The 27727-nt window shown below is 41.3% G+C and overlaps 1 protein-coding gene across 1 annotated transcript in view; it reads left to right on the top strand.

Moving 5' to 3' along the window:
* Positions 1 to 27727, top strand: part of PLEKHG3 (pleckstrin homology and RhoGEF domain containing G3) — a 495850-nt gene that overhangs the window by 444898 nt on the left and 23225 nt on the right. Inside the window, exon 15 of the mRNA XM_069207658.1 lies at positions 23446 to 23807. Coding sequence (XP_069063759.1) covers positions 23446 to 23807 — 362 coding nt within the window. The remainder of the gene's footprint in view (positions 1 to 23445; positions 23808 to 27727) is intronic.

The raw sequence follows: 27727 nt of genomic DNA, 5'->3' as shown, positions 1-27727 counted from the left end.
CCAAACCGCCAGACTCGTAAGTCGGCGGTCTTTACCACCAAGTCCGGGGCGGTAAGACCGCCACTGTGAGTATGGCGGTCTTAAGACCACCACACTCATAATGAGGGCCATAGTCTGCTAAGACTGTTTCATAGTTTCTGACGGGGTCATTGGAGAGTAGAGGGTGAAAGCGCAAGGCAGATGGAAGTTTGTCTGTTACAGTATTTAATACTGACATAACGAAAACGTCAATAAGTATCTGTCTACTTACTAGTAACAGCAGGGAAGCCCAGGAGTTCGGTCACTATGAAACACGAGGATGTCACAACATATGTATACACATATTTTTCCCTTAGTGGAAGACTTGGAAACTAGCTTCTGAAGCACTTACACTCCATATTTCTTAGATTTTTTTTTTCAGCAGTTGAGCCTCTAGAGATATTTAAGAGGTTTCATTTTAAACTTTAGATGTTTCCGGAACTGAGCATTAAAGGAGACACTCTTTCTGGAACATTTGGAGCAATTCATTGTATGGTTTCTAAATAGTGCATTTTGAAATATCAGACTTTCAAAATACAAGGAACTAATTTGTTAATGTTGAATGACCTCCTTCAGCAAATGGTAGAAGGGTATGGCTTGTGTCCTCTAGTTAGTGAGCTGGAGCTGTCATATAAAACTGATACAAAAGTCAAGTTACTGATTATTATATATGATAAACGTAAACTCTGTCTTGCTTTGATAGATCCATATTCAAGACTTGGGGAAAGACAAATTGTTTCTTCCTTTCCCATATTGGATGCCCCGTGCGTGAATTTATTTACTCATGTCATTCAACCTTTACTTTTAGTCAGTAGCAGCATAAAAGAATGCCCCCATTCACCAAATGTGCAGATGATACCAAGCTTTACATTCAGGTCCTCTTATCCTTGCAACATAAAGAGGCAGAACTGAAGTTTAACCTTGTCAGCATGGAAAGCTGTATGGCCGCCATTGATTTAACATCAACACTTCAAAAGCTTAGACTTTTGCATGGAATCTTACCTAGCTCTCCATCCTTGTACTTCCATGTTACCATAAACTGAGGTAAATCGGCTGCACATCTGTTCATAATGTATCAGATACGTGGTCTTAGCACTAGTCTTGTCACATTTTGATGGAACCAGTGCCCTAAGCGCAGCCTTTTCAGACATAGGGAGTCTGTTGTGAACCCCTAAACTGGTTTTAGTTTAATGAGTGCTCAAAAAGGCTGAGGCCAAAAAGTGTAACAAGTGTGGCACCATAAAATATCTTGAGATATCCCAGCCTGCTAGCAGGGAAACTGATAGCTTTATACCAAGAATTATCGATATGGGCTTCCACGTGCCAACATGCAAAATGTTAAAATGGTCAGGACAGGGAGTGGATAAGCTGCTAGTGGGGTGCCTAGAAAGAAATCATTTGGCGGGTGGAAAGTAATATAATGTAACATTACAGACATTATCACACAGTAGTGATGTAAGTGCACATCATTCTTTTCAACACACCAGAGTCAATGACTAGTCAATTTTATCCAACTATTTCATTTCCTTTCTCATATTTTCACCTGACGAAATACTTGGAAATCAGAAGCGTAAAAAGGACCAGTAACATACTTGTAGCTGGTGCTTTGTGCAACAACATCTTCCTTTGCTTGAGTCGCTGTAAACCTAGGGAAGGTAGGATGGAGGTACAGAAGTATTTGCATCTCCTATTCTTCCCTCGGGTCTCATGTGACTGAGCGAAATGTTCTTGAAAGATGGTGTTGTGCAAGAGTGAATTATGCACTGGAAAATCTCCCACGCAGTCCCATGGAAGATATGCAGACCAATAGGACTCATTCAATATATTTCAAAGACTTAGAAGATGAAACTTCATCTTAGTACAATTAATGTGAATTTGCATCCTGTCAAAGGTGTAGATGTTTTTTAAATTTGCATAATACTATCAGAGAGTTAAGTGCTCAAAGTGATTACATAAATGAAAAGTAGTGAACACACGTGTATCCCTGAATGAATGGCAGTGGGCCAGAGGATAATAGTGTAAAACAGAATCACAATATAACGTAAGGCAATAGTTGCCCCTTGTCTAGGGCATAGTTGATGTTTCAATGCAGGAGTTCAATGAAGGGTTGTAATCAGGACAAACAGAATTAGTGAAGCACTCATCATTTACTTTAAAGCCAGCTTATGTAGGTCCAAAGGAAAAGGTTATAAAAAAAAGTGGACATCTGGGTGAGCACAGAAGATCATTAAGGAGCTGAGCTGAGTCTGCATTTAAATAGTAAATACCAGGCAGCATAACCATCACTGCACAGAAGTTTAAAACTCTACCTTTTTGGAGCAGAAGCAAAACTGTTTTCCAAATGGCTGTTCTCTGTCTGGAATAGTGCAGTGGGCAAACAAGGATGGAGTGGAATGCTGGTGCAATTAACTACCAGTCGTCAAAATGAATTCAGGCATTCCACCCTCCATCTTTTTGTTTTTCTAAGTGGGGGACCAGGTCAGATGCTGGGTTGATCTCTTTAACTATAGTTGACTTGTCTGACCCTCCGCTACTAGAGAAGATTAGTGTGACAGTGTTGGACAGAAGGGAATGTTTGAAGTATCATTTTTTCCATACTTTGAAGCATTATCTAAAAATGTATTTTCGCCATTATTGTCTAATATGTTTTCTTTTTTTTTTATATGCTGGTTCCCTAGTTCATCTGAAGGTAAGATCCTGTTTTTGTTAATAAATAGTTTCATATGCAAAAGTACTTTAGTAAAAAAAAAAAAACAATGTGGCAGTGGTAGTGATTTACATAAAGAAAGACAGAGTCTCTGTGACAGTACTCTGTAAACATTTTCTTTGACTGAAATGTTTGTATGTAGTTTTTTTTTTGTTCTGCTTAAACCAACTGACAGCACAATGCCTTTAAGAAGTGAGTTGGGACCTGACCCATTTACTGATGTTATCGAACAATGTATTTATATCATTTTCAACATCAGTATGTTTCACTTCACAGGTAATTGTATACAAATGTCACCACTTTTCATTGACAGGTAGTGCTCCATCATCGAATAAAGCCAATTGTAAGCAACCAGTTACAATTGCACTTATAATGCATTTCTCTTCAATAGATGGATAATATACAGCAAAGGTTTCTTGTAGTTGTCAGTTGCTTTTACCTCACAAATGTGGGTGCTACCTTGTAACTTGGCCTTGGGTCAGACCCTCGGGAAGTTACTGGAGGCTCTTGCTTCAAACATGTCGTGTTGTATATCGAGGGGCTGTACAAACCTAAGGGAAGCAAAAGACAAACAAGTTGTACTCTCTCCTCTTTTCTTCAGGGTCCGTACAGACCCTGAAGAAAAGTCTAAGTGACCAATTAAGTAGAACAATAACACCTCTTGCTCTGTAAGCATTATTTCATTCACTCATTTAGTGCGGCTTCTGCCCCCTTCTTCAGGATCCCTTGCGTCACGTGAGACTAAAGAGAATGGTAGAAAACTGAAGGTAGGGAGGTGCTCCTCCTCCTGCTGTTACCTTCACCTGGCTTCTCCAGTTTTTAGTGTCTCAAACAGAGCAGGAAAATGTCTGCCCATAGCAGTGCCCAGATTAATGTTGCCAAGCGTGGTTGCTTCTGCTCTCTTACGCGGAGGATCAGAGAGTCAAGCGGATACTGTTTCATTTTTTTGATGTGTGGTGGTGCCCATGAGCAGATATGGTGTGATTAGGATTATGCATATTTAAACAGGGACACGCTGAAAGAAGTGTGTTGAAAGAAGCAATGTATAGTATTAGTGTGAGGGTGCATCGGGATGGAGTTGTGACCCTGTTTACGACAGACACCTCACTCATCTCTTATTGTGCTTGTATAGTTGGACTGTGATTGTCCCTTAGAACAGGCCCGTGGTGTTCAAGAGGAAAATTGGTTTGACATACTCAATACAAGTCCATGGTTCCCACCTTGGAATTCCAAAGTGACATAATTGACAACTTGAGCTTGTGTCATTATTTGTTGTGTTGCTTAAAAGCACCTGATTGGAAACATCCCTTTTGTTAACACCTGAGCATTCACAATATTTATGGTTTTATCTGCTTATTAGCAGGGCCACTCTAGCGCTTTAGTTCTACTACTTGATCCCCAGACTCGCACTTTGAATGGTATTCTCATCATAATCCTAAATCTTAATCTTTGTGCCTTTATTGAGATTATCTGCATAGTAATTCCTTCTAGGAAGTTTTGAAGCATCTGCTCATTAAGAACTGACTTTTTCTCATTGTGACATTTTAAGTTCTCACTCTCTTGACTCTCAAGGCAGTTGACCTGAACATCTGAACATTTTGTATAACCTGATACCCAGTCTAACAAGTTCTTCAAAACAGTAAAACAAGTACAGTCATAAACAGATAGAAAATATTTAATAAAAGAATATATATAGTATGAATATATAATGACCTATGAACATAAATTTTATATTTCCCAAATAAATGTTGACATTAACTGATTTCGTATAATTGACTGTTTAAAATGTGAGTAATTAGTCGATGTAATCCGTTCAGTATAAATGATGTACATTATCAAATCCCAAGTTGTTTTACAGCACCTCCTCCTGCTTCCCAATTATCTGCAAAATTAATGTTGTTGGTTCCCTTGATCAACGTAAAATTATTGTTTAGTTCACAAATAAAACTTTCAGTGTGTCTCATCTGATTCTGTAATCGGACAGTGGCTCATAAGTTTCAAAACATTTTTTTAGTCAGTTTTACAATTGTACAATAGACATTACCTCTTTACTTACTTCGTAGGAAAAATAGAGAATTAAAGGCAGAACAAAGGAAGAGAATAATAGGAGAAAACCCCAAAACAAACAATTCCAATCCATTTCTCACCCCCTCTCAGCCTTCCCAGTCTAGATCACCTACCTAGTGATGTTCACTCAATACTTACGTTTCTCCACCAAGAGAAGCCCCCCTTTTCAGATTGATGCGGGAACCTCCAAGATGTTGAGGACTCTGAGGTGGTTGGGATATTTAAGCTACCATGGGTCTCTAGCCTGGTAATATGTTCTCTATTGATTGTAGAAGTGCAGCTCCTTTACCTGTGTTGTTATATTAATTTTCTCCATACCTAAGATTTACCATAATTTATGCAGCCATACTTCCTCTGAGAAGTGAGTTCCTGCTCCCCATTTCACTCAAATGTTTTGCTTCTCCTCCTGAAGGAAGGGCAATGTTATTTTGTACTTCTTCATAGATGATGGGTAAAATGTCTTTAAGGAACGGCCCAGCAATACTAATCTTTGGGCATCTGCCTTTACATGACCCTCTATATAGTCTGATACTTCCTTGGAAAGTTAGATCCAAATTGGCATGTGGGTGAGGTGTAGAGCCTGGGGGACCACTGTGTTCTGGGCTGCCAGGGTACCTCCCACAGCGGTCTACCAAAGAGTGTGTGGTTGATCAGATACCATCAATTATGTGTCACATTGCATCTAAACCTGTACGTATCGAAGGAGTGCCGCTGTTTGGTATTGAGCTAAGTCCAGTCTCCCAGCCCCTCATCTCTTGTGCAAAGTTCACACTGAGCTATAACAAGCCAGGCCCTTTTCCCTGGTCAAATAAATGAGCTCTGAACAATAAGCTCGCAATTGGATAGTCTGAAAGACGAGTACAACCATAGCTAGAAAATGTCCCTGAAGAGCTGCTGTGCTTCCTACATTTGAGTGTGATTTGTTTCAAACTCATCATTTTGGCCATGACCTTCCTCTGCAGAGCTGTTGCATTGCTGACCCTGATTGCTACCAAAATGAGAGCAAGGAATATTCCCGGTAGTCCATCAAAAGGGGACCAACCCCTACCAGTGGGCAAATTGCCTCAGAGGGCTCCAGGTCTTCTGATTAGCTGAAGTTGATTCTGAAACCAAAAACCCAGCTGTAGTTCACAGTGGTTCTAAAATAGCCATCAGAGAAGTCTTTGTATCTGTACCATACACAAAGATGTAATCTGTGAACATGGTAAGTTTCAATTCATCACACCCCAGTTGTATGTCATTAATCTGCACATTACCTCTGATGCGCTGAGCCAGTGGCTCTATGTACAAAGTGAACAGTAGATCAGCGAGGTGGCATTCTTGTCTGATGCTCTTCTGTATAGGGAGCCATTCAGAGATGGCATCTTTAGGCCTCACACACCTTGGGCCCTCAGGCAAGCCCATCGTCCTCCATACATCTCCTGTGAACTCCAGGTCTCTCTGGTCAGAGGGCATCTCTGCAACAAGCAAGAGGAGTACCAATCTGCCTCCTCTGTTCTGCCTATGTCTATCTGGTTCATGCCCCTTTTTTGCATTATCTCCTGCTTGTCTCACACAAATAAAGCGCTGTCTGTGTGTTTAAAGACTAGCTTTTGCTTTTCAGCCACCAATATGGATGTCAGTAATTTAGCGTCTTTGTTTAGCAATAATGCTGGTCTATATGAGGCACACACTATTGTAACTTGCCTGTCTTACGTATTACTGAAAGTGTCACTATTGTCATTGACCGCTTTACCTTCACCAATTGAGAAACAACTCACTGAAAAGCATTATTGGCAATAGTTGTATGCAAATGTATAACTAAGTATGCCGTAAAGCTGTCATGGTCTGGTGATGAACGCATACTGAATTTTTGACTGCCTGCAAGACCTCTTCCTAACAAATCCAGAACTTTGGGCCATCTAATCAGATTCAAGCGTACTTGTCATGCAAGAGTCCCTCATTTGCCGGTGCGTTTTCTTTTTTTGTATAACTTTCTTCATAGAACTCCCTGAAGCGTTTGACTTTCTTCTTTTTACCCACTACATCATTTGTCTTCTTTAGTTTCCGCCTCCACAGTATGGCTAGCCGCACTTCTTGCTCCAAGGACGCTCACTAGTAGCTTGCCCGGCTTATTCCTCTTTACACAGGTGTAGTTATCTGGCTTTGCCAGTAGATCATTCGTTCCATTGATTCACAAGGCCCTAATCTGCCATTTCAGTGCTGCTGCCTTTGTCCATATACATAGCCATTAAATGTTCTTCAGGCTCTCTCAGCCATGCCCAAATCTCCCATCAGCCCAGACAACAGGGCCTCTCCCATTTTCTTGAAAGGGGCTACTCCAACTATTAGATGCCTTATCACAGAGGCTTTCAGCATGCATCAAAGAGTTGCTATGCTCATTTTCCCAAAGCTGTTCACAGTGAGGCAGTCTTGAATGGTCTCGCCTCTTAAATACAGTTGTATTCTCAGTAAGGGATTGTTTAGATGCCAAGCCCCCTTGCGAACTCCCCCATCAGCTATAAGCCGTTCAACCCATTATGACTGCCACATGGTCACACGGTATCCTGGTCTCCTTCCCATATCTCTGTCAACAGTTGTTTATCTAATAATATGTAATCAGATCAATCATATCTCATATGCGCTACCAAATAGTGTTAGTAGTCAATTTTGAGAGGTTGCCTACATCTCCAGCCATCTATTCTCCTGACAATCTTCTAGTTATTAATTACCTTCAGTTGAAACCACTGTTGTTCCTCCAAACTTGGGGGGAGAACTGCGCAAAATACTCTTCCTTAACATATCTCATTAACCATCCAAACTATTGCTCAAGCCTAACACATCTCATCTCCCATTGAACAGAAAGGCAGTATCTCATGTAATTGAAAGAAGAAACAGTAAGTTTCTGTGTGTAACAACTGCCTCTTTACTTAAGTTGTGTGGATGAACTCCTAAGTCGAATGCTGTGCGTATTGCAGCACACCCTCCTATAGCCCAATCCGCCTAGGAAACTCTCCCTTCTCTAATGATCCATCTACTTCCCTGCTGCTTAGCCCCAGTTTCCTTTCCCTGGGTGCCTTCCTATCTGGGCATATCACAACTTAGCAGCTAGCATTTCAGTCTTTACCAGAGTCTTTAAATCTTGTCTTGCATGGCAGTGTTGACTCTCTGCAGCTGTTTTATGGCATCTCGCCATCTTACCAAGGTCTTGTTTGGGGTCAAGGGCAACAAGTTTTTATGTTTACTTTGTCCTTGGGACAAGTAGGCCCAACCCCCTGCAGCACAAACCCTTTGGCTGCCTGTTTACAGAGAGTTGAACTCTCTGCAGTTGAGGTAATGTGTTTCCAAAAGATAATGCTGTTTGAACTTGTATTTATGGTTCATTATTTGAAAGCCTTCATTATTAGGGTGCGTGCTGTAAATAAATGTTTTAAGGTCACACTTCACTACTGACGTTGGTTCCAGTACAAAAAAAAAAAAACGTGTACACACATGTTTGAAAAGTTTAGGCTAAGAGGCTAAGTATAATGCTCCCAGAATGCTCTCTGATTATATGCAAATGAAGTGTCATTTAGTAAAATGTGTTGATGCATGCTAGTATTTCCCAAAAATATTTCTAATGGAAAATCAGTGTAACCATTTTCAACACGATTATGGGAAGCATGAAAATAAACAAACACTGACAAAGCCAACTGATCTGACATATTTTTTTAAGTCTTTTAGTTTCATCAATGCGTGTCTTGTTTTGACATGGCTTTTGTAACACTTTATTGTTGTGGGAGCTACCAGGCCCTCAACATTGTAACAAACATTGGAAAAACCCCCCCAAAAAGTTTTTGAACTCTTAAAGCACACGTTGCCACCAGCGGCATAACAAAGGCCCCGCAGCCGCCCTCCAGGGGGCCCCGTCAGCACAGCACCTGCCCTGAGTGAGTCTGGAGAGAGGGCTCCTCCATGTTCTTTGCAAAGGGGCACCCTCCAGTTTCGTTACGTCACTGATTGCCACTGTAGTTCCTGACACTGAACAAAACTACTTTGTGTGGCAATATGCTCCTTGTGGAAGAGCAGAATGCGATCACTCACAGTAAAGCCAGCCGAAAGAGAGAGAAATAGAAGTTTAATAAAAACAAAATGTCTTTGTTAACACCAGACCTAATTAGGGACCAAGACCCACATGTAGGTAGCTTTTTGCATGTCGCAAACAGCGACTTTCGCTGTTTGCGACGTACAAAAAGCACATTGAGATGCACAAACCCAGTTTTGCGATTCAGTAACCTGGTTACCGAATCACAAAACGGGTTTGCAACTCGCAATTAGTAAGGGGTGTTCCCTTCCTAATTGCAACTCGCAGTGCAATGTAGGATTGTTTTGTGACCGAGAACGCGGGCGCAAACCAATCGCAGTTTGCACCCATTTCAAATGGGTGCTAACACTTTCGCAAAAAGGAAGGGATCCCCATGGGACCCCTTTCCCATTGTGAATGTCACTGTAAACATTTTTTCAGAGCAAGCAGTGGTCCTGTGGACCACTGCCTGCTCTGAAAAAATGAAACAAAAACGTTTCATTTTTTGTTTTTGTTATGCATCTCGTTTTCCTTTAAGGAAAACAGGCTGCATTACAAAAAAAACTTTTAAAAAAACTGCTTTATTGAAAAGCAGTCACAGACCTGGTGGTCTGCTGTCTCCAGCAGGCCACCATTCGTGAGGGGGTCGCAAATTGCAACCCACCTCATGATTATTCATGATGTGGGCATTTGCGAAGCCCTTGCGAATCACAGATGGTGTCAAGGACACCATCCTACATTCGGATTTGCGACTCTCAATTTGCAGCTCACAAATCTGAACCTACCTACTTGTAGCCCCAAATTCTTAAAGAAAGTCACAAAAGTGCACCCATGGTATATGTCGTACCCCTATAAAATATTTGTGAACTGTATTTTAGCGTGGGTAAATACGATGTGTAGATTTGCTCATGTGAAAATCTATTGAGCATTTGCAAGTTCATTTTCCCTCCAGCCACTTTCTTCCCAACCCTGGAAGAAGTTCTAATTCTGCCATTGTCAGGAGTAAATGTCCAACCTTTCTTATTATGGGAAAATATTAGAGAGAAGCTGGTAAAAATCTTTAAAACATGCAGGTTAGTAGGTTTGCAGACTCAAAGGCATTCCAGCCCTGGAACTATTGCTTACTGCTTTCTCCAGCCCCAGTATGCAGAACGGTGGCAAAATAAGGAAATTGCTACAGTAGGGATTGAAACTCCAAGTATTCAAGCCCTACTATGGTAGTAGCCCTGGCATAATCAGAGAGGCTATTAATTGCTGCCATAATTTGTCGCCACACTACATGGCACCAAAGGGACAAGTAGATCTTTTTACAGGACAAGTAGATTTGAGAAGCAACCTGTCCCCTGGACAAGTAGATATTTTAATAAATTCCACACCCCTGATTGGTGCTCTTTTTATGTGAAAATGATCCTAAATGTCTGTTCCCACTTGTACTTATTCCCATGTCCCTTCAGGAAAGTAATGACTGATCTCTCCATTTCTGCAGTGGGACTTGTGACAAGTCCTGGAAGTTCTGAAGGGTGGGCCCATTAAAGGAGATGACACACCCCTTGTGCACCTCCACCATTAATTGTTCCTTTCCTTCATAAAGATGTACATGTGCCAAAACATCTCACAGTGTCTGCTTATTGTTAGACTAGTATGCAACCCTATATACTCTACCAATTCAAATTGGTCTTTCATCTTTACTCTTTAGTATGATAGTTAAAATGTTCCGTACATTTGAGGTTTTTTAGTTTAAATTTGTACCTTCTGCTTGTTTCTCAGCCCCCTAGTCTAGATTTTGTTTTCTGCATGAGCGGTTCTTGGTATCCTCCAGCTTTTCCTGCAAGTTCCAATGTTTTTTTGCTAGTACTGTCATGCTTTTTTTTTTTTTTTTTTTTTTTTTTTTTGAGACGATCATTCTTATTGTTTTTCTTTTTTTTTTTTTTTTTCGTGGCCTTTAGTTTAATCAAGGTGATACCGTTTTCCCTGGCAGCAAGGTTTGTTCACGACCAATAGACCAAGCCCACTCTAGGCAGGCTGTGCTGTAGCAGTCTCTAAGCAACTGAGTTGTTTCAGGCCAGTATGGCTTCCCAAACCTTTCGTTTTATTGAGAGTGTGCTCTAAATTGCTTAATCAACTGGAGGGTAACCGAGATGACCCAGCCACTACACAATAAAGCGTGTATCCTGTCCCTCCCCCAGCGCTTCAGATGTGAGGCATAACCAGAGGTCTCACACCCTCCACTTGCTTGTTGTCTTGTGTACTAGCTAGAAGTTGACCCATAAAAACGTCGTTAATTTACTTCTGGGTTCGGGAAAAACTGCAAATTACCCACAAAGATTATTCTACATGACCTGTATTTCTTCCAAACCCAGATTGATTTGGCAAAGTCTGATCAATAACTAATAATTACAAATACATAAAGATTATAATTCCTCATTGTCAATTTATTAATTATTCCATTCCTTCATCCAATGGCAATTATCAACAGCATATATACAATATACAGAATATTATTTCATAGTTATTTCATAGTTTGAATGCACTTTTTCAACATCACGTTGCAATACATTACATCTACTCATTTTCAGTTCATATGATTCCATCATGTGGTTTTCCTTAACTGAAGAGACATTTATCCATTCTCTAGCCGCTGTCAATAATAGCAACCTATTGGGGTAAATTAGCAACAAATTATCTTTCCCCACTTTTTCTGCAACCTTGTCTTAAGGACCTACTACCTCTGCTCTTACCTCTCCACGCAGTCTCTCTGTCTCTTTGTCATAATGAAACGGGCAGAGCCTCAGACATCTTGCTCCCGACTTTCTCTGCTCACAGTATCACACTATTTGTTTCTTATAACGAATGAGGCAGAACCTTGAAAACATCTTGCTTACGACTTTCTCTGCTCATCACCTTTTCTGATCTTTTTAACCTTAAAAAAGGAAGAAGAGAGCAGTCTAATTGTGGAGGGTCCTATTTTTATTACCTTCAAATAATTGATTTCCCAATGCTCTTGGTTCTCATCCATATGCCTAGAACATAACCACAAAATGTTAAGGCGTAGGCAGGGAGAGGAAAACCACCCTGCTAACATCCTACGCATAAGTAAATGCATGAAAGTAATTAACCATGGCAATACCATGTCATACTTTCTCGCCCATATTCTCTTGCTCCAATCTTGCGACAACTATAATCTAAACCAGAAAGTCACACACCAGAGTGTTCTGAGTACTTCTAAAGGGCTTTTAATAGCCTCTCAAATCGTCCTATATAGTCCTGTCTGTGCTAAGTGCAGACATGTACTTCCTAATTGCTGCCAATTCAAATATTAATAGGTAGACTAGCACTCTCTGTAGGTGTAGCAGCTTTTTGCTATGAAATACACGCCTGTCATATGCTGCTTTTTAGACCATAATGCCATTTGTTTGATGCTATATAGTTTGCGCATTTTCCATCCCGATGGGTTGTTGCGGGGGGGGGGGGTCAGTCTCACTCCCTTATCAGCTATTTCTCTTTTATAACCTAGACTTACTCAATTAGCATACTTCCCACAGGTTGACATAAAAGACGGTTAGCCCCCACATTCCTCTTATAGCGTTGGATTGACCAATCATTGTGAAGCCTCCCTGACAGGTTTGTACCACCTGGCTCTAAAATAGCTGACATTATCAAACATTTAAATGGTAACCAGACACTTGGTCCCAATTCAACACTCCGAGTTACAATAATACAATGCTAATAGTTGATAGCATGTGATCTATATTGACATCCAGTGGGCACCATATCATAAGATGTTGTTCTTATTTTGTGATGATCCTATTGGTGAGAGATTCCAAAAGGGTTTTTTTGCTTGAAAGAGTTCCCGTTTTGTCTGGTGGTAATCTACGCGCGAAGTGACTACACTACACTACACTACACTACACTACACTACACACAAATGTCCCACTCCCACAACCAATATGGTGTCCTACACAGCAGCATTGATATGCACAATCAGCCCTGGGCAGCCCCCTAAGGTAAAAAGAAGGTATAGTTTGTTACAAGCACTGTGGTGTGCTCCGATCTATCTGAACATCCAGTGAGCGCCATATCAAATAATTAATATATGATCCTGTGAAGACCCTATAAGACAGGCTTCCAAGACCTGTAGCTTGGAAATTCCTCATCATGCTTGCTAGTAATCTTTTAGTAATCTTTACTTTGGCATAACCATCTTAGTATTGCACTACCACTCAAAAAGAATAAATGTTTGTCATCACAAAGCTTTAAATGACTTGATCATTTAAAGCCAGAACCAGCACATTTTACAGTTGCAGATTACCCTTTACATTTGCAGATCTACTCGAAGGCGCCTTTAGCTGTCTCTGTGGCTCCGTTTCACAGCACAGTTCCCTGCCCAGGACTCCACGGCCTCACAGGGGGTAGCGACCCACAGATTGAAGACCTCTGGCTAGTATTGCTCCTGAGGGCAAACATGGCCCTTTCCAAGTTTATATCTTCTTCACTATTCAGTGTCTTCCAGTGGCACTCAAACATTTTTAATTTAAAATTTCATATTGGAATGATTGATGACACATACAAGTCTTTTCTCATCCATTCTAGTTTTCTCTTGCAGAAGGACATCTCGATTGTAATATCTAGCTCATTTGAAAGTTTGCTGAACCAACCATCATGGGTAACCAGTCAGTAGTATTCTCTTTTTTTAGAGCCTCCCCATTACGTAGGAACTCTTCTCCTGTAGAGGAGTTACGTGTCGCCCTCAAGAATTCTCCCAACGTGATCAAGTCCTTTTGACAGCCAGGATGAAAACTGGCGAACAGGAACACAGTATTTTTGGCTGTGGGTTTTCTGTACAACGCCTCTTGTAAGTAGTCCAAACCCTCTAAGGATCACATGTCCAGGAATTCTTCTCTCTCTCTCTCTCTCTGCTGTTTTTCCACAGTAGATTTCAGATTCCCAATGCTGGAATTAAGCCATGATATACATTTCAGAAGATATTCTGCTTCTCCAGACCGTATGAAAAATGTTGTCAATGAAGCACGACTAGTTCTTACCATCTGCGTTCATATTCTCCCTTGTAGATGTTCACTATGCTAGGATCACAACAGGCCCCCATGCTGGTCCCCTTGATTTGTTGATAGATCTCCACATTAAATTACAAAAACATTGGGTAGCACTATTTCCAAACATTCCAAAATGAACTTTTTGGGTCTTTCTCCAGTCGTCCTCTGTTAGTGCTTCTATGGCCATTGATGCCTCTCTTTGAGGGATACTGGTGTAGAGTGCCTCATTGTCTAATGTAAAATGCTAGCTAGGAATTGGGCCTCTGCTTACCGGCTCCTTAGCCCTGCCTTTCTTTTTCTGAGCATGCACTGCAGCCCACAGTGAATGCAACTGGCTTTTTAGATTTTGCCTGCACAGTGCTTGCGCTGTGCATGCCAAATCTATTATATTTAAAAAAAATCTTAAAAGTGGCTTACGGCCCGCCCAAAACTTAACATCTACTTATCGTTAGCTTGCTCCCACATGGCTCCTACGTCACCTTACTTGCCTTTGGCCGGCTCCCACATGGGTCTCTTTTCCTTGCTTCGTATTGGTCATCACCTCTTTACTTACCATTGGCTGGCTCCCACTTGGGTCTTGTTTCCTTGCTTCCTATTGGTCAGCAGCTACTGATGGTCTCTGACTACCTCGTACTCTAGATTTTTTGTCCATGCGATGGAGCTTGGACTAAGTACTGCTTCCGGCGTACAGTGTCCTTTCACTGGCAAGCAGGTACTCCTTTTTAGGTCGAGCGCGCAAGTGCTTTGACTTATTGTGGGCTTTTAACCACTCCCACCTCACAACTATCACTTTCACTCATTCGCGGGCTTACCTTTAAAAAAAAAAAAACCCTTGATGTCATTGGTACTTGCTTTACATTTGTCCCGCCTTGGGGAAGTTTTGTTACTGCCTTGCAGACTGCCCCTGTTACATGGATAATTGCATTACTGCTGATACCCTTCAGTGTGGGCGAACAATTTTTTAGGGTCGAGTCTGCGTCGCATGCGCTTGCACATGCGTTTCGCTTGCGAGACGCTTTAGTAGATAGAAAAGGGCTTGAAGCCCCGTCCATGTTACGTCCTTGTCTTTCATTGGTTCATGAGCTTGCCTTTCAAAATCTGCTTGCTTTCATTAGTGGAAGGCATGCATACGTCATGCCTTTTTCGGTGGTTAGCCCTCCTTGAGCGCAGCAACCAAGAACTGAAAATATGCGAGGCTCACTGTTACCCGTCAGGTTTGTGGACTACTTTTTATCTTTTTTTCGCAGTGCGATCTCGCTCGGCAGAAGTCCAGCGCTTTGCATGACATCGACCCTGTTACATAGTTAATTGCACTTTTGCCGGTTACGTACATAATTGCACTTTTGCCGATAAGTTTCACTACGATTGAACTGTAGCAGCGCGATCGCGCTCTTTTTTGAATTTTCTTTCTACCTGCATGCCGTCTTCAACTGTCCGTATGAGTGAACTGTACCATTTAATGTGTCAAGAAAAGTCCGGTTGGGAGTTTACAACTGCTAATGGCTTTAACTCAGAGAAATGCGAGACACTATTACATTGCAAATGCTTGTTTCTTTTGTCTCTCCCCTTCAGTGCTGCATGGCGGCAATTGCACTCACAGCATGAACAGGCACAACTTCCCAAACTCGATTGGCGGGATTGGAGCACTGGTCAAATTGTTCACAGTTACCTAATCAGAGTAATTTCTCGTGACTCTCTCCTTAAAACACCTTAAATTGGTAAATTCTTTACGTGAAATAGAATTCCTCAAAGCGAAAATGGCCCTCCCGGCACAGCGAAAGAGTCTATACTACAATATTCACTGCACTCGGGAAATTCACCCCATAATGCTTTGCAGGGAATTACTTTTCAAAACAATTTGCTCATGACTCAGCCTTGGTGGTCCTAGGACAATGGGACCTCCTTCAAAACGTGTTCTTTCTAAGTCATATCTGGTCCCCACACTGTTAGTGGGGATTCCAAAATAATTCCAAAATAATAACCCCTACCACCATTGATTATCTTTTTAAGCTCTTTCATGGCTGGAACTTTTGTTTTACAGCTGGGAGAAATTATGTTTTATGGGCCTTGTTTGTAATATCATTGCAATAGGCCTGCTAGCCTTAAAAACTTTCTAGGGGTGGAGTATACAGTTACACTGCATTACTTTTTCCTGTTTTTTTCATGGGGTTATGCCATCGAAGGGGTAACAATATTGTTACATGACCATGTTTATTAAAAATGATACTTTTGTTACGGTGCAATCTAGGGGCTGTTTTGAGCATTAAAGTCTAATACCAAAAGTTTATTTCGGATAAAGGTTTATATGATAATGGTGTATGTTTTAATAATCTCTCCATGATTCAGGCCATCTTAACATCCTTATTACACTATAACTGTTTGAACATTCTTGATATTTGTGGGTGACCCTTTTAGTTTATTTCCCATCTCCAGGGCCTCTATTTACAATAGGTAGGTGCCCTGATGCCCAACCAGGGCACCCACCATCCTAGCCAGCTCCCAGCATGGTGCAAGAGCGGGCCTTACTCTCACACAGAGAGAGCAGCTATGTATGCTTGCTCCCTCCAGATGGGAGCAATCTTTTGAACACAAGTCTGCTCCCAGCCTGCAGGAGCATTTTTAAATTTCTAGAGTGCTGGAAGCAGACTTAGGCCCTCATTATAAGTTCGGTGGGCGGCTTGTACTCATCCCGACGGAAGACCACCAGTGCGGTCATGACCCTGCCGGCCCTATTATGCGTTCACCGAAGGGCCGGCACTGTTTCCGCCAGCTGGCCCTGCACTGAACATGGCCTTTCCATTGACGCCGGCTCCTAATGGAGCTGGCGGCAATGTGGCGGTGCGGTGGGTGCAGCAGCATCTGTCGCACATTCTACTGCCCGTAATTCGGGCAGTGGAAAGTGCGACGGGGCTGTGCATGGGGCCCCCGAGTCACCCATTCCGCCAGCCTTTCCCTGGCAGTGTAAACTGCCATGAAAAGGCTGGCTAAGGGAACTCATCCCGAGGGTGGCGCTACATGCAGGCTCACCTTGGAGGATTACAAACACCGAGATGGCCAGGCTGCGGGCTGGCGGCAGCCTGGCAGTGGCAGCATTTCGAACATGGCGGCTCTGCCATGTTCATTATATGGCGGGCGGACCGCCACGACCGCGGTGATCAGCTCGCCACTGTGAGTTTGGTAGTCCCAGGATCGCCAGACTCTTAATGAGGGCCTTAGTGTTGCCCCTGTTTGACAGGAGATTTAAAAATGCTTCCATCAGACGGGAGCAAACATATGTTTCCCTGCTTGCTGTAGTGTAGGCAGTGAAATTGCTATGTCCTGGGTTCTCTGCTTGCGGTAGTGTGGGCAGGGAATCTCTGTGTCCTTCAGTGGTTTCCCCAGGCAGTGTCACTTAGTCGTGCCCAGTGGTTGAGGTCCCTGGAGCCTTTAAAGGTGGGGGTGCACAGCTCCCTCTCTTTTAATTAAAGTGACGCCCCAGGAGATGGGGGTCCCCAGGGCCTTTTTAAGGTTTCTCTTTTGTAACATTTTGGCACGTGGGATGTGGTCTTAGGGTACTAATTAGGCACAGGAGGGGGGTTTGTGCGCTCCTCCTCCCTTGATATAATTACACTGCCCAGGAGATAGGGGCCCTGGGACCTTTTTAGGATGGGGAGTGGGGTCTCCTCCATTTTAATTAAAGTGACAGCCCCAGGGGATGGGGTCCCTGGGCCTAATTAAGTTCCGGAGAGATGGGACAGGTATGCTCCCCACCTCCCTTTTATTTGACCTTCAGCATGGGGCCGGGGGGAGGAGAACGCACTGAAGAAATCAGAGCTGGGTAAAAAAATGGCAACTTAAAGAATTAAAAAGATTTTTTTATTATGATTTTGCTGTAGTAATTTATAGTAATTCACATAAACGAAGGATATCAAAGCAATAAAAATAGACTCAGACACAAGATTTCTTCATGATATATTCTCTAGCTCAATGTTTAAATTTTTACCATATAAAACTGGAAGAGAGCCATATCGGTTAAATACGGAATAGACACGCCACATAAGTGCACCTTCATAATAAGCACTAGTTAGTAAACACTAATCCTTGCTAAGGAGCAGTGATAAATAGCGCAGTGTTATGGTTTGAGAACTATCCTTGCCTTGCTACTTGCATAGACTGATACAGTGGATTTTTGTGACTGCCTGCTTTTGCCTAATGAAAGTAATATAACTAAAAGTGCCCTCAAATACGAATGCGCCAGAGAGCCTGGAAAGGAACTTTTCTACCACAAAATTTCTGCGAAGGCTATAGCAAAGATTTGAGAATATTAAAGCCTAGTAAACCTGTATGTACATAATATGTTGAAATACAAATATCTTGCCAAACTCTTTAGTCTACCACAGGATATCTACATATCTAAGTGTTCAAAGAGGGCCTTTTAGTATAAATACCACATACCACAGCATTTAATTAAATATTTAATTAAACTACATTTTAAAATATATATTAGCTGTATTTGCAGGCCTTTTAAAGTATTAATAGTTGAACATTAAATTCTTCACTAAATATTACATTTGAGATACTTTCAGTGTTGTCGATTCACAGATGCCACATAATTGCAATGTTTTACATTTTTGGTCAGTTAAGTTTTTAATAGAGCAACATTGCTAGGAACGTGTTGGAGCGCCTCACATATAATCATCTAATGAGATAAATGCCTTTACAATGAAACACTGTGAGCAACATTGACAAACAGAACCAAAATCATGACTTGTGTAGAAACCTAAGACAGTAAAATCACGTCTGGGAGGTAAGGGAAAGTAAAGAGCTTTTGGTGAGCAGAAAAAGGAGGCGATTGTGAAGAAGGCAAAAAATGCATAGTGGAAAGAGGTGCAGAGGGTCAGACGAGTAAGGTTTAATCATAGGAGGAAAGGCATATCAAGAGAAAATATTGGAAAGCAGAATACAAGATGGTGCTAGAGGTCTGGGAGGAGAAAAAGAGGAAGGTAAAGTACACACAAGGTGTCAGTGATGTAAGGGGAACGCAGTATAGGGAAATCATGTGTATCAACTGAAGCAGACCTTAAAGGAGGCTAGGATGTGGAAAAGCAGAAGGGCAAGAATGAGGGGCAGGGTTGTTTTCAGAGATTGTAATACTGCATGTATACAGCAGTAGAAAGAGTAAGAAAGGAGAGATGGACAGCAGAAGAGAAGGATGTAACACTGAGTCAGTGATGAGGTAAGGAAAAGCTTGTGCTCAGGCAAGGAGAACATTGAATGCCCAGATGCAGACGGAAGAGATGTGTTTTGAGACGTGTACGTCTTCAGCACAGCTGAGGTAATCAGCCAGAGAGTTCTATAGGGTTGAGACTGCATGAAAAAGGACTCAATAGCAGCCCAGTGGTGGTTGATTTTATTTTTGTCCCTCTACATGAAGTGTATTTTTGCTCCCATGATATTTTTTTATCTACCTGTGGAGATCCTTGAAAAGTTTGCATGCTGTGTTAAAATTCATCCCTGCCTTCCAGTGGAGCAATTCAGGTCTCGGAGGACATGAGAATGTTTGGATTTTCTACTGCCAGAGACAACCTTAGCAGCAAAGTGGAGAATCTCTTTCAAGGGCTGAAGGTTAGATTTGTTTGCACCCATCAAGGGTACATTCCTTTATGCAATGCTAAGTACTAATGCTTGAACAACTAGTCTGACGGTTGAAGCACTGGTTTAAGTTTATCAAGGACAGCATCGCACTGACAGCAGACCGTGTATGATAAATAATAAAGAAAGATTTGGCTAAATGATTGCCTAGCCAAATACCCAACTATTTTATTTCTGGGCATGTGATGGACACAATCCAATTGTTTGAAGTGCAGAATTCTATTTCACTTTGTATTGTATGTCATAATTTCTGTGCAAGAAAATTTATTCAGTTTTGTTCAGGAGAAAGTGTGTATATTTTAAATTACAGTAGTATACTATAATGTACCATTATATAATTGTATTATGTAATATATTTTATAATAAAATATGACCCACAGAAAATGTTCTCTGAGGAAATAATTGTTGGTCAGATAGAACCAAAGGCCAGGGCACACCCAAAATGTAACCTCAAATGGTAGATCCAAGTGGTGCTTCAGGAATTAAACCAAAGTCCGGCAAGTAGGTGGCACTCTATTTATTACAGGTGATTCCAATAAAGTGATAAAATTCAAATACAAGTCCAAACAGCAAAGGAACAGCCGACACGTGTTTCGTCTTCAAGACTTTGTCAAGGCTTTAGCTAAGCAGATATATGTAAAAAATGAAACAAAATCCCAAGAATCCATTGGACTGAATTAGGTCTGACGATGAGTCGTTCATGTGGAGTATAATGGCAGAACAGGTGCTATGTTAGGCCTTATAATGGTTCAATTATAACCGTGCCGTGCTCACTTTACACACACATTTAATTCCTGAAGCACTACCATACGAGGTTACATTTTCGGTGTGTCCTGGCCTTTGGTTCTATTTATACTGGTCACCACTCACTGTTTCCAGTGGGTGTTCCTTTGACACCTGAGGTGGCAGGTGTACGGCTAGCATGGCACCCACTACTATCTGTTGCTCGTAAAAGACTATCATTTAACCAACATTCAATAAACCTTGTCAATGTGTGAACATCTGTGGCATTCCCCACCTGTGCTTTTGTTGTAATTTCACAAATGATTGTTGGTCATTTGATTTTGGAGGTAAGTCTGTCAGATTTAGGTAACCAGATGCCAGTACCATCATAAAGGTTTTTTCCCCAATCATTGTACATCCTTCATTCAGTAAAATTATTCCACATAAACTATATTAGCCATGTTGCTAAAATATACTGTTATGTATTGGTTGAATTACTTATTTATCTCCTAAATTCATCAAATATTATAATTGATCAATAAGCTTGTCTAAGTAAAAGTTCACTAAAGTATACATTGTAAGCACCACTAAAATGGCAACAATAAAGAAGTAAATAACCTTGCTAAAGTAGGCTGTTGCCATGCTTTCTGTGCAAAGATTAAAGAACCTGCCCAATAGGTTGCAGATTACTTAGGACTTATAGACTGAAGGCTCACCCGGCATGCATCTCACAGGCTACATTTAGAGTACTTTTCTTTGCAAAGAATTTCATTCCATTTTATCATTCAGGACTGATCTGTTTCAATTATTTTAAACTGTATTCTGCTATTGGTGGCTGATTTTCTCACTTCGTATAAGACACACTATAAAGTCCTTCAGTAAATCAGAGACATATCTTCAGAAAACTGTTCTACAAACCTATTTCACCCCATTATTAAAAGTTCTCTTATGATACTTTAGTTTATTTTTATTAACTTGTGTCCAAATGTTTGTAAAGGTGATTTTAATATTAGCCGTATTCAAACATTGAGAATAAGTAAACTTTTAATGAAGAAAAATATTCAAAAGCATCCCTACTAATCTACATCCCAGACTCACTTATGGCCCCATGCTTTGTGTGAGAATTGCAATTCTCTAGTAGTGTATGCTTATGGCTATGAACGCCTTATAGCGCTTGCAGGAAGCACATGGATTGGGGCGTATAATGTCATAAAATGCCATACAACCTCTATAAACTGGATGGTTATACCTATTAGAGTTTATAATATAGACTCCTTTAATGTTCTAAATTGTAGAAAAAAAATAATGGGTACAAATTCTTATAAAGACGTACTTTTTCAATGATTTCATGAAGATGTTAAAAGAAAGATGTTCAGTACTTTAGGACCAAGATCTGGGTGTTAAACATGCTGTATCACAACTGGATACAAATGTTGCATATAGCCATACCTATGATATGAAGGAGGGTCCAAAATAATGCAGTTAAAGTTTCATTATTTCTTATGCAAACAGCAGAGTTTGTTATACACTTTGAGTTGTATGGAGACATTTCTCTTTTTTTTTTTTTTTTTTTAACCAAAAATGAAGCTTGTGCCCTGTCTGTTTAGTCCCGTGTAGGCCTGCCCTGCATCTAACAACTTTAAGATAACAACATCTAAGTTAACTTCAGTAGTATATGACATGGCCACCACTAACTTTAAAGCGGTCAGTGCTGGTCACATTATAGCGCTGCTGTGTGACATGTCTACAAAGCGTTGACAAAACCAATAGATTTCGTATAGGCAAAACCTATTGGCTTTGCCCGTGCTTGTTCTTTTTAGAGGTATGGGGCCAGCAAATAAGGAACTTGTCCACAAACCAAGCCATGGACATGTCTGACATGTAAATCATGTAGCAAGCATGTAAAAATAAGAAGGTTTTTTCAAAATTCATAAACGTGTTTCACCATAGTGCATCACTATTATTTGAGTGAATTGAGAGGCATCTATGATAGTTTGTAAATAGGACATTGCTGCCCCCACTCCCTCAACTTGACAATGCTACTAATGAACTAAGACAAATTAGTGACATGGGTACCCGGTATGAGTCCTAGATTCTTTTAAACCATGGAACAACATTATAGCCTAGTAAAACAAACGGTTGTGGCAGTGAAGAAAGAGGGTTTTCCTAAATCACAGAATTTGATTATGCTGGGAAGCAGGGATTGATCCCAGGTTTATTTGTGCAGGTGAGCCACTACATGGGAATCCACCTCTCCTGTTTTGCATCAAAGGGGGAGGAACACACACACACTTTTATTTTTTATTTTTTTCACTTAAAAAACAAAGCTTACAGGGACGTTATAGTTAGGTTCTGAACTTACTCGTACAAAACTTTCAAATTCAGAAGTTGTAGTTAGTTATTCCAAGTAACTATAACTTGCACCCTAAGGTAACTATATCCCGCACCCTACTAAGGCCAGTTTTTCCTTCATTAATTTGACTGCTGAAGCTTCATTGACATTTTTAATGACGTTATAAAAGTTGTCATGATTGCTGTAATATCTAGGGTAATTTAGCAGTGCATGACGAGGGCGCGAGTTACTTACCTTAGTGCACACGTTATAGTTACTTGAAATAACTCTAACTGGAACTGCTGAATTTCTAAGGTTTTGTACGATTAAATCCAGAACCTAACTATAACATCCCTGTAACCCTTAGTTTATTTAAGTGAACTTCTATGTTTTTTTCAATTCTATTTCCTAACTATAATGTCCCTGTAGCATTTGGTTCTTTAAGTAAATTTCTATGTTTTTTTTTTTTTTTTTTAAATGTAATGTAATTTTAATAACTATGTTAATCTAACCACCGACACGCACGTCTTTTGGCCGTGCGGGGAGGGCGTTGGCCGTAGGGCCTGGAGTACCACTTTGCCCCGCACCACGTACACCCTTCGGCGGTGCGCTGCGGGCGTTGTCAGAAAGTGTTGTTGATGGACGAATACAAAAAAATGAAGAACCCCAAAGATGTAATGTTAAAGGTAAAAGTTGTCACATTAGCACCTGCATAATCATTCTGAATTATATTACTACTGTATTAATTCCCAGATAGGAGGAAACAGGCAGACCTCTTTTGCATTTATCAGTTTATTTTATTGATTGATAAGACTCTTTGTGCTGGCATTATCAAACAAGCGGCAGTCCTACAATAATCTGTAAAAGTTTGACTAAATGGAATTCATTGCTCCTAATCTCAAACAGCACGCAGACAGTGAAGGCACGCTCTTGGACATTGGAGATCTCCTGCAGCCCAGTACCATCTCTCTGGTGTCCAGCCACGGGCAGTCAGATTCTCCACCGGAGGGTGAGGTGAATGGGTTGTCCCCTAGGAAAGACTCCCCTGAACAAATAAATCTGAGAGACACCAGTACCAAAGACATGGGTGCAGAACTCCCTGCTTCTGATGAGGAGGACGAGGACGAAATTCTATTGGGTGATGACCAGGTAGCAGATTTTGCCAGTTCCCTTATGGCTGCCATACATTGCTGGCACTATAGGGCCAAGGCTTTGCTTTTCACTCAGGTTGCTACGGTGAGGGTTTGTCTCTCGATCATTTTGATTTACATTTTTGCAGAGCATGGCTTGCCTCTGATTTTCCCAGATCCACTTCTCAATTTCTAATCTTAATTCACTAACTTGTTTTTAGCTGCTCAGGTTCCGGAGCAAAAAGCTGCAATTAATCCGAATGTACTTTATATCTGCTGCACTTGCATGGCTTAATTGACAGATGAATGACTAAACATGCAGATATTTAGCTTTTTTCCATTTGTTGATGTAACAACTTAGAACTCTTATTAATTGGAATAACACATTGCAATCATTGGTTCCAGTGCAGATAATTATAAACTCTTAGTTCATTATACTGACTATCCATTTCAAAAGGTTGATCTCTTTTTTGTCATTTAATAGATCATTTGTAAGAGGACAAATGACTGCTATATGCGGTTGGGGCAAAACATGTTCTACAGTGTCTGTCCTCTATGTGCCCTTCTGTGGACAGCATTATTAATTCGTCAAGGGAGTAGCCACAAAATTAGAATACTTCAACTTAACCCATATCTCTATCACACTGAGCACACAAAGAAAACTGACCCTCTTTAAAAGAGTTCCATTCACCTTTTCATCATATTTCCATCCACTGCTCCATCATCCTTGTACCTATTCATCCATTCTTCTAGCCATTGCCTGCTGTCTGTTCATATGTACCTTGATCTTTTTACTCTCCTAAATATCAATTTATCCATCTATTCATACTTTCACCTTCCATCTTTTCACTCTGCCCCATCTGTTCATTCTTCATCCTTCCATTCAGTTGTCCTTTCACCTATCACACCTTTCACTGTTCCATCCATTCTTTCACCCTTCCTGTTATTCAGTCTTTCTCCGTTCCCCCACCCCCTTTGTGTAGCCACCATCTTCAGATTCTTTTTTGTTCAGCCATTGGGTCTGGAAGCGTAACAGGAATGCATAGAATATTTTAAAAATTGAGATACAGCGCTGACATCAAGGTAAGAGAGTTTCAACCATGAAAAAACAATGTTTTTTAGAAGCTCACTATCGGTCACGAGCCTCAAGAGAATGAACATCCGGGATGGAGCATACCACACTTAGATACTGCCTGACGTGCCACTAAATGTTCGCAAAGACAGGCCCCAAAAACAGATAAATTAAGGATTCAGCACAGTCTCATTTCTGCTATTAAAACCAGACAAGCAACTCAGACCCTTTCTAGACCTTCGTGCTTTGAGCAGATTCATAAAGATGTAAAAGTTCAAAATGGTCACACCGTATGGGGGTTATTCGGCACCAGCAAAAGGGAGACTACAAGGCAACCATGCCCCTCAATGACGTCTGCAAGCAGGAGCTGATGAACATCAGACACAAAGTTCCTGGCTTTCATGGTGGACAAGGTACACTACCAGTTCAGGGTTCTACCCTTTGGGATAAAATCAGTGCAAAGGGTATTCACAAAAAGAAAGACTTTCAGAAGCCTGCGCATGCTATGAAAGAGAGACTATCCACTCCTGTCGTTCTCTGGATGACTTGCTGACATATGTGAGATCTTTCGGACAGTGCCTGGGGAGCATAAACCGTCATAGAGACACTCCACACTTTGTTTTTTTTTCCTAAACAAGGAAAAATCAGCACAAGTACGAGGGAGAGCAAAGACTTACAGTAAGCTCTATGGGGGCAAGAAAAGAATCCTGGCACTGACAGCAAGCCTGTCCTTATTTGCAACAGAGTGGAATGCAAAATGCGAAAACGTTGAGCCCAGTTAGCCCGAACAGAGTGCCCCGTTGATAAACTGGTCATGGAATCATTCAAGCACTTGTCCCTAAATTCCACTGATGCACTGGTGTTAAACAGTTGTAAACAAATGTCCATGACTTTGTCATCATCCTGCAGTGATTTTAACAAACCTTGTTCTCCGGACTATTGGAGAAGGCACAAAATGAGTAATGAGACTGCCACCGCAAGACTTGTTAACAATGCAAGGGGACCAGGTGTACCACCCAGAATCAGTAACCTTCAGCCTAGCAGCATAGCTGCTGAAGACTTATTTTTGCCCCCTGGGCTCCCCTAGACAGCAGTGGAGGCCCTAAAAGAGGGCAGAAGTACTACTGTGCAAAATGGAACAGTTTCATGCACTTGTGCGTCAGAGTAGAACTTAAGTATAGTTGGACACAGGATTTACAGTGATTAAGTGCTTCACTCACTTGTTTGATAAGGGCCTATCACATGGTTCACCTAATGTTCACCTCTCTGCCATCGTAGCCTACACAGAAGAAATTTCTTCAGTACTCTGGTGATCAGGTGATTGGTAGATGGGCAAAGAGTGGTGCCACCAAGATCTGTGTGCACACCAAATGGAATTTAAACCTAGTGCTAATGCAGCTTATGAAGTCTCTATTCAAACCGATGCATAAGAAGGGTCTCAAATGTCTTGCAGTCAAATCAGTCTTTTTGATTGCCAAAACATCTTTGTGGAGAGCTAGTGAGTTGCAAGCACTTACAGTGCAAGAACCTTAATTACAGATAAATAAGGACAGAGTGCTAACGAGGAAAACCCCACATTTTCTGCCAAAGGTCATTTCACGTTTTCATGCCATTCGAGCTATGCAACTTCTAACTGTTTTCCAAGATCCAAAAACACAAGCAGAAGGGTCTTGTACATGCTGGATGTCCGAACGGCGTTCGTGTTTTACTTGCAAAAAACAAGCCAAATCAGCAAGGGAAGTCAGTTAGTTTTTTTTTTTTTCCTTCGCACCATCATGCAAAGCCACACTTGTCACCAAGTGGACCATTGTTAGAGTGATAGACCAAACAATCCAGACATGTCACAAGACAGTAGGTGTTCACTAGAACAAAGACCAAGTGTGCATTGAACAAAGAAGGGGCAATGGTGTATTCATTGTGAATGTTTCCATAAATTACATGAGATTGGCGGCCACATGGTCTTCTGTAGGTACTTCACAAACCAGTATTGTGCATAGGAAACAAAGATGCACTGGTGAGATGGAGAATACTAAATCACTTGTTCACAAACCCATTTGAACGCAACCTTCCAGAAGAGGAGAATGCTGCTAGATAATCAGTGCATAGCGTGTGAATCCAGAAAATATTTACTCTGCCAAACTAAATGGGTACTGACCTGTGGAAGTAGTTTTGCAGGTTGTGGAATTTTCTGGGTTCTCATGCTGCCCTCTCACCAGTCCGGAAATGAGGTGCTGAACAAAGAACATTCAAAGAATTAGGTAGCCATGACAAAGACAAGAGTTGCCTGAAAGGAAAAAAGTGTATGAAGATTGCAACCATGCACAGGGGCAAGATTCTGTCACAAAGGGATTGACAGGACACCAAATGGTCAACACCACCAAGGTTAAAAGAAATAGAGAACTACAAATGTGAATCCAGAAAATTCTCTAAGCTTCAAAATGAATTACTCTTGTTAAGTAACCATTTCCTTACATCCCATTCAGGGCCAGCTTTTGGGCGGTGCGACCGCACCGGGCGCTGACCTCAGGGGGACGCTGTGTTTAGCAATAACTTCCGAAACTTCGGATTTAAAAGCTCCTGCTGAAAAGTTTCTTGTGCGTTTAGCCTTCAGGAAACAATTAAAATGTTAAGATACCTCTTGTGATTAATGCTCCTGCTAGAGAGAGAGATGGGAGTCTTGCCTAATGGCAGCATTGACTCAACATAAAGTAGCATAGAGGGTTAATATGCCTGCTGCAAAAAACAGAACTATGTAAATTCGTACTTGTAAAGCGCACTCCGACCTTAAGGTACCGAGGCGCTGAACGCATACCGCTGTGGAACCCCACCCTGCTTTTCCCTGTGAGGTGCCCACTCCTGGGCAACCCCCAAGGTGAAGCCAGGCATCCCAGCGCTGTTGGGGCCATTGTGGAGATTAAGCAAGCTATTGTTCAGAGTTGCAGAGTGAGACCCAG

Source organism: Pleurodeles waltl, chromosome 9 (assembly GCF_031143425.1).
Source record: "Pleurodeles waltl isolate 20211129_DDA chromosome 9, aPleWal1.hap1.20221129, whole genome shotgun sequence".
Taxonomy (NCBI): Eukaryota; Metazoa; Chordata; class Amphibia; order Caudata; family Salamandridae; genus Pleurodeles; species Pleurodeles waltl.
The sequence above is the reverse complement of the archived record's forward strand: the minus strand, read 5'-3'. Positions and strand labels throughout refer to the sequence as shown.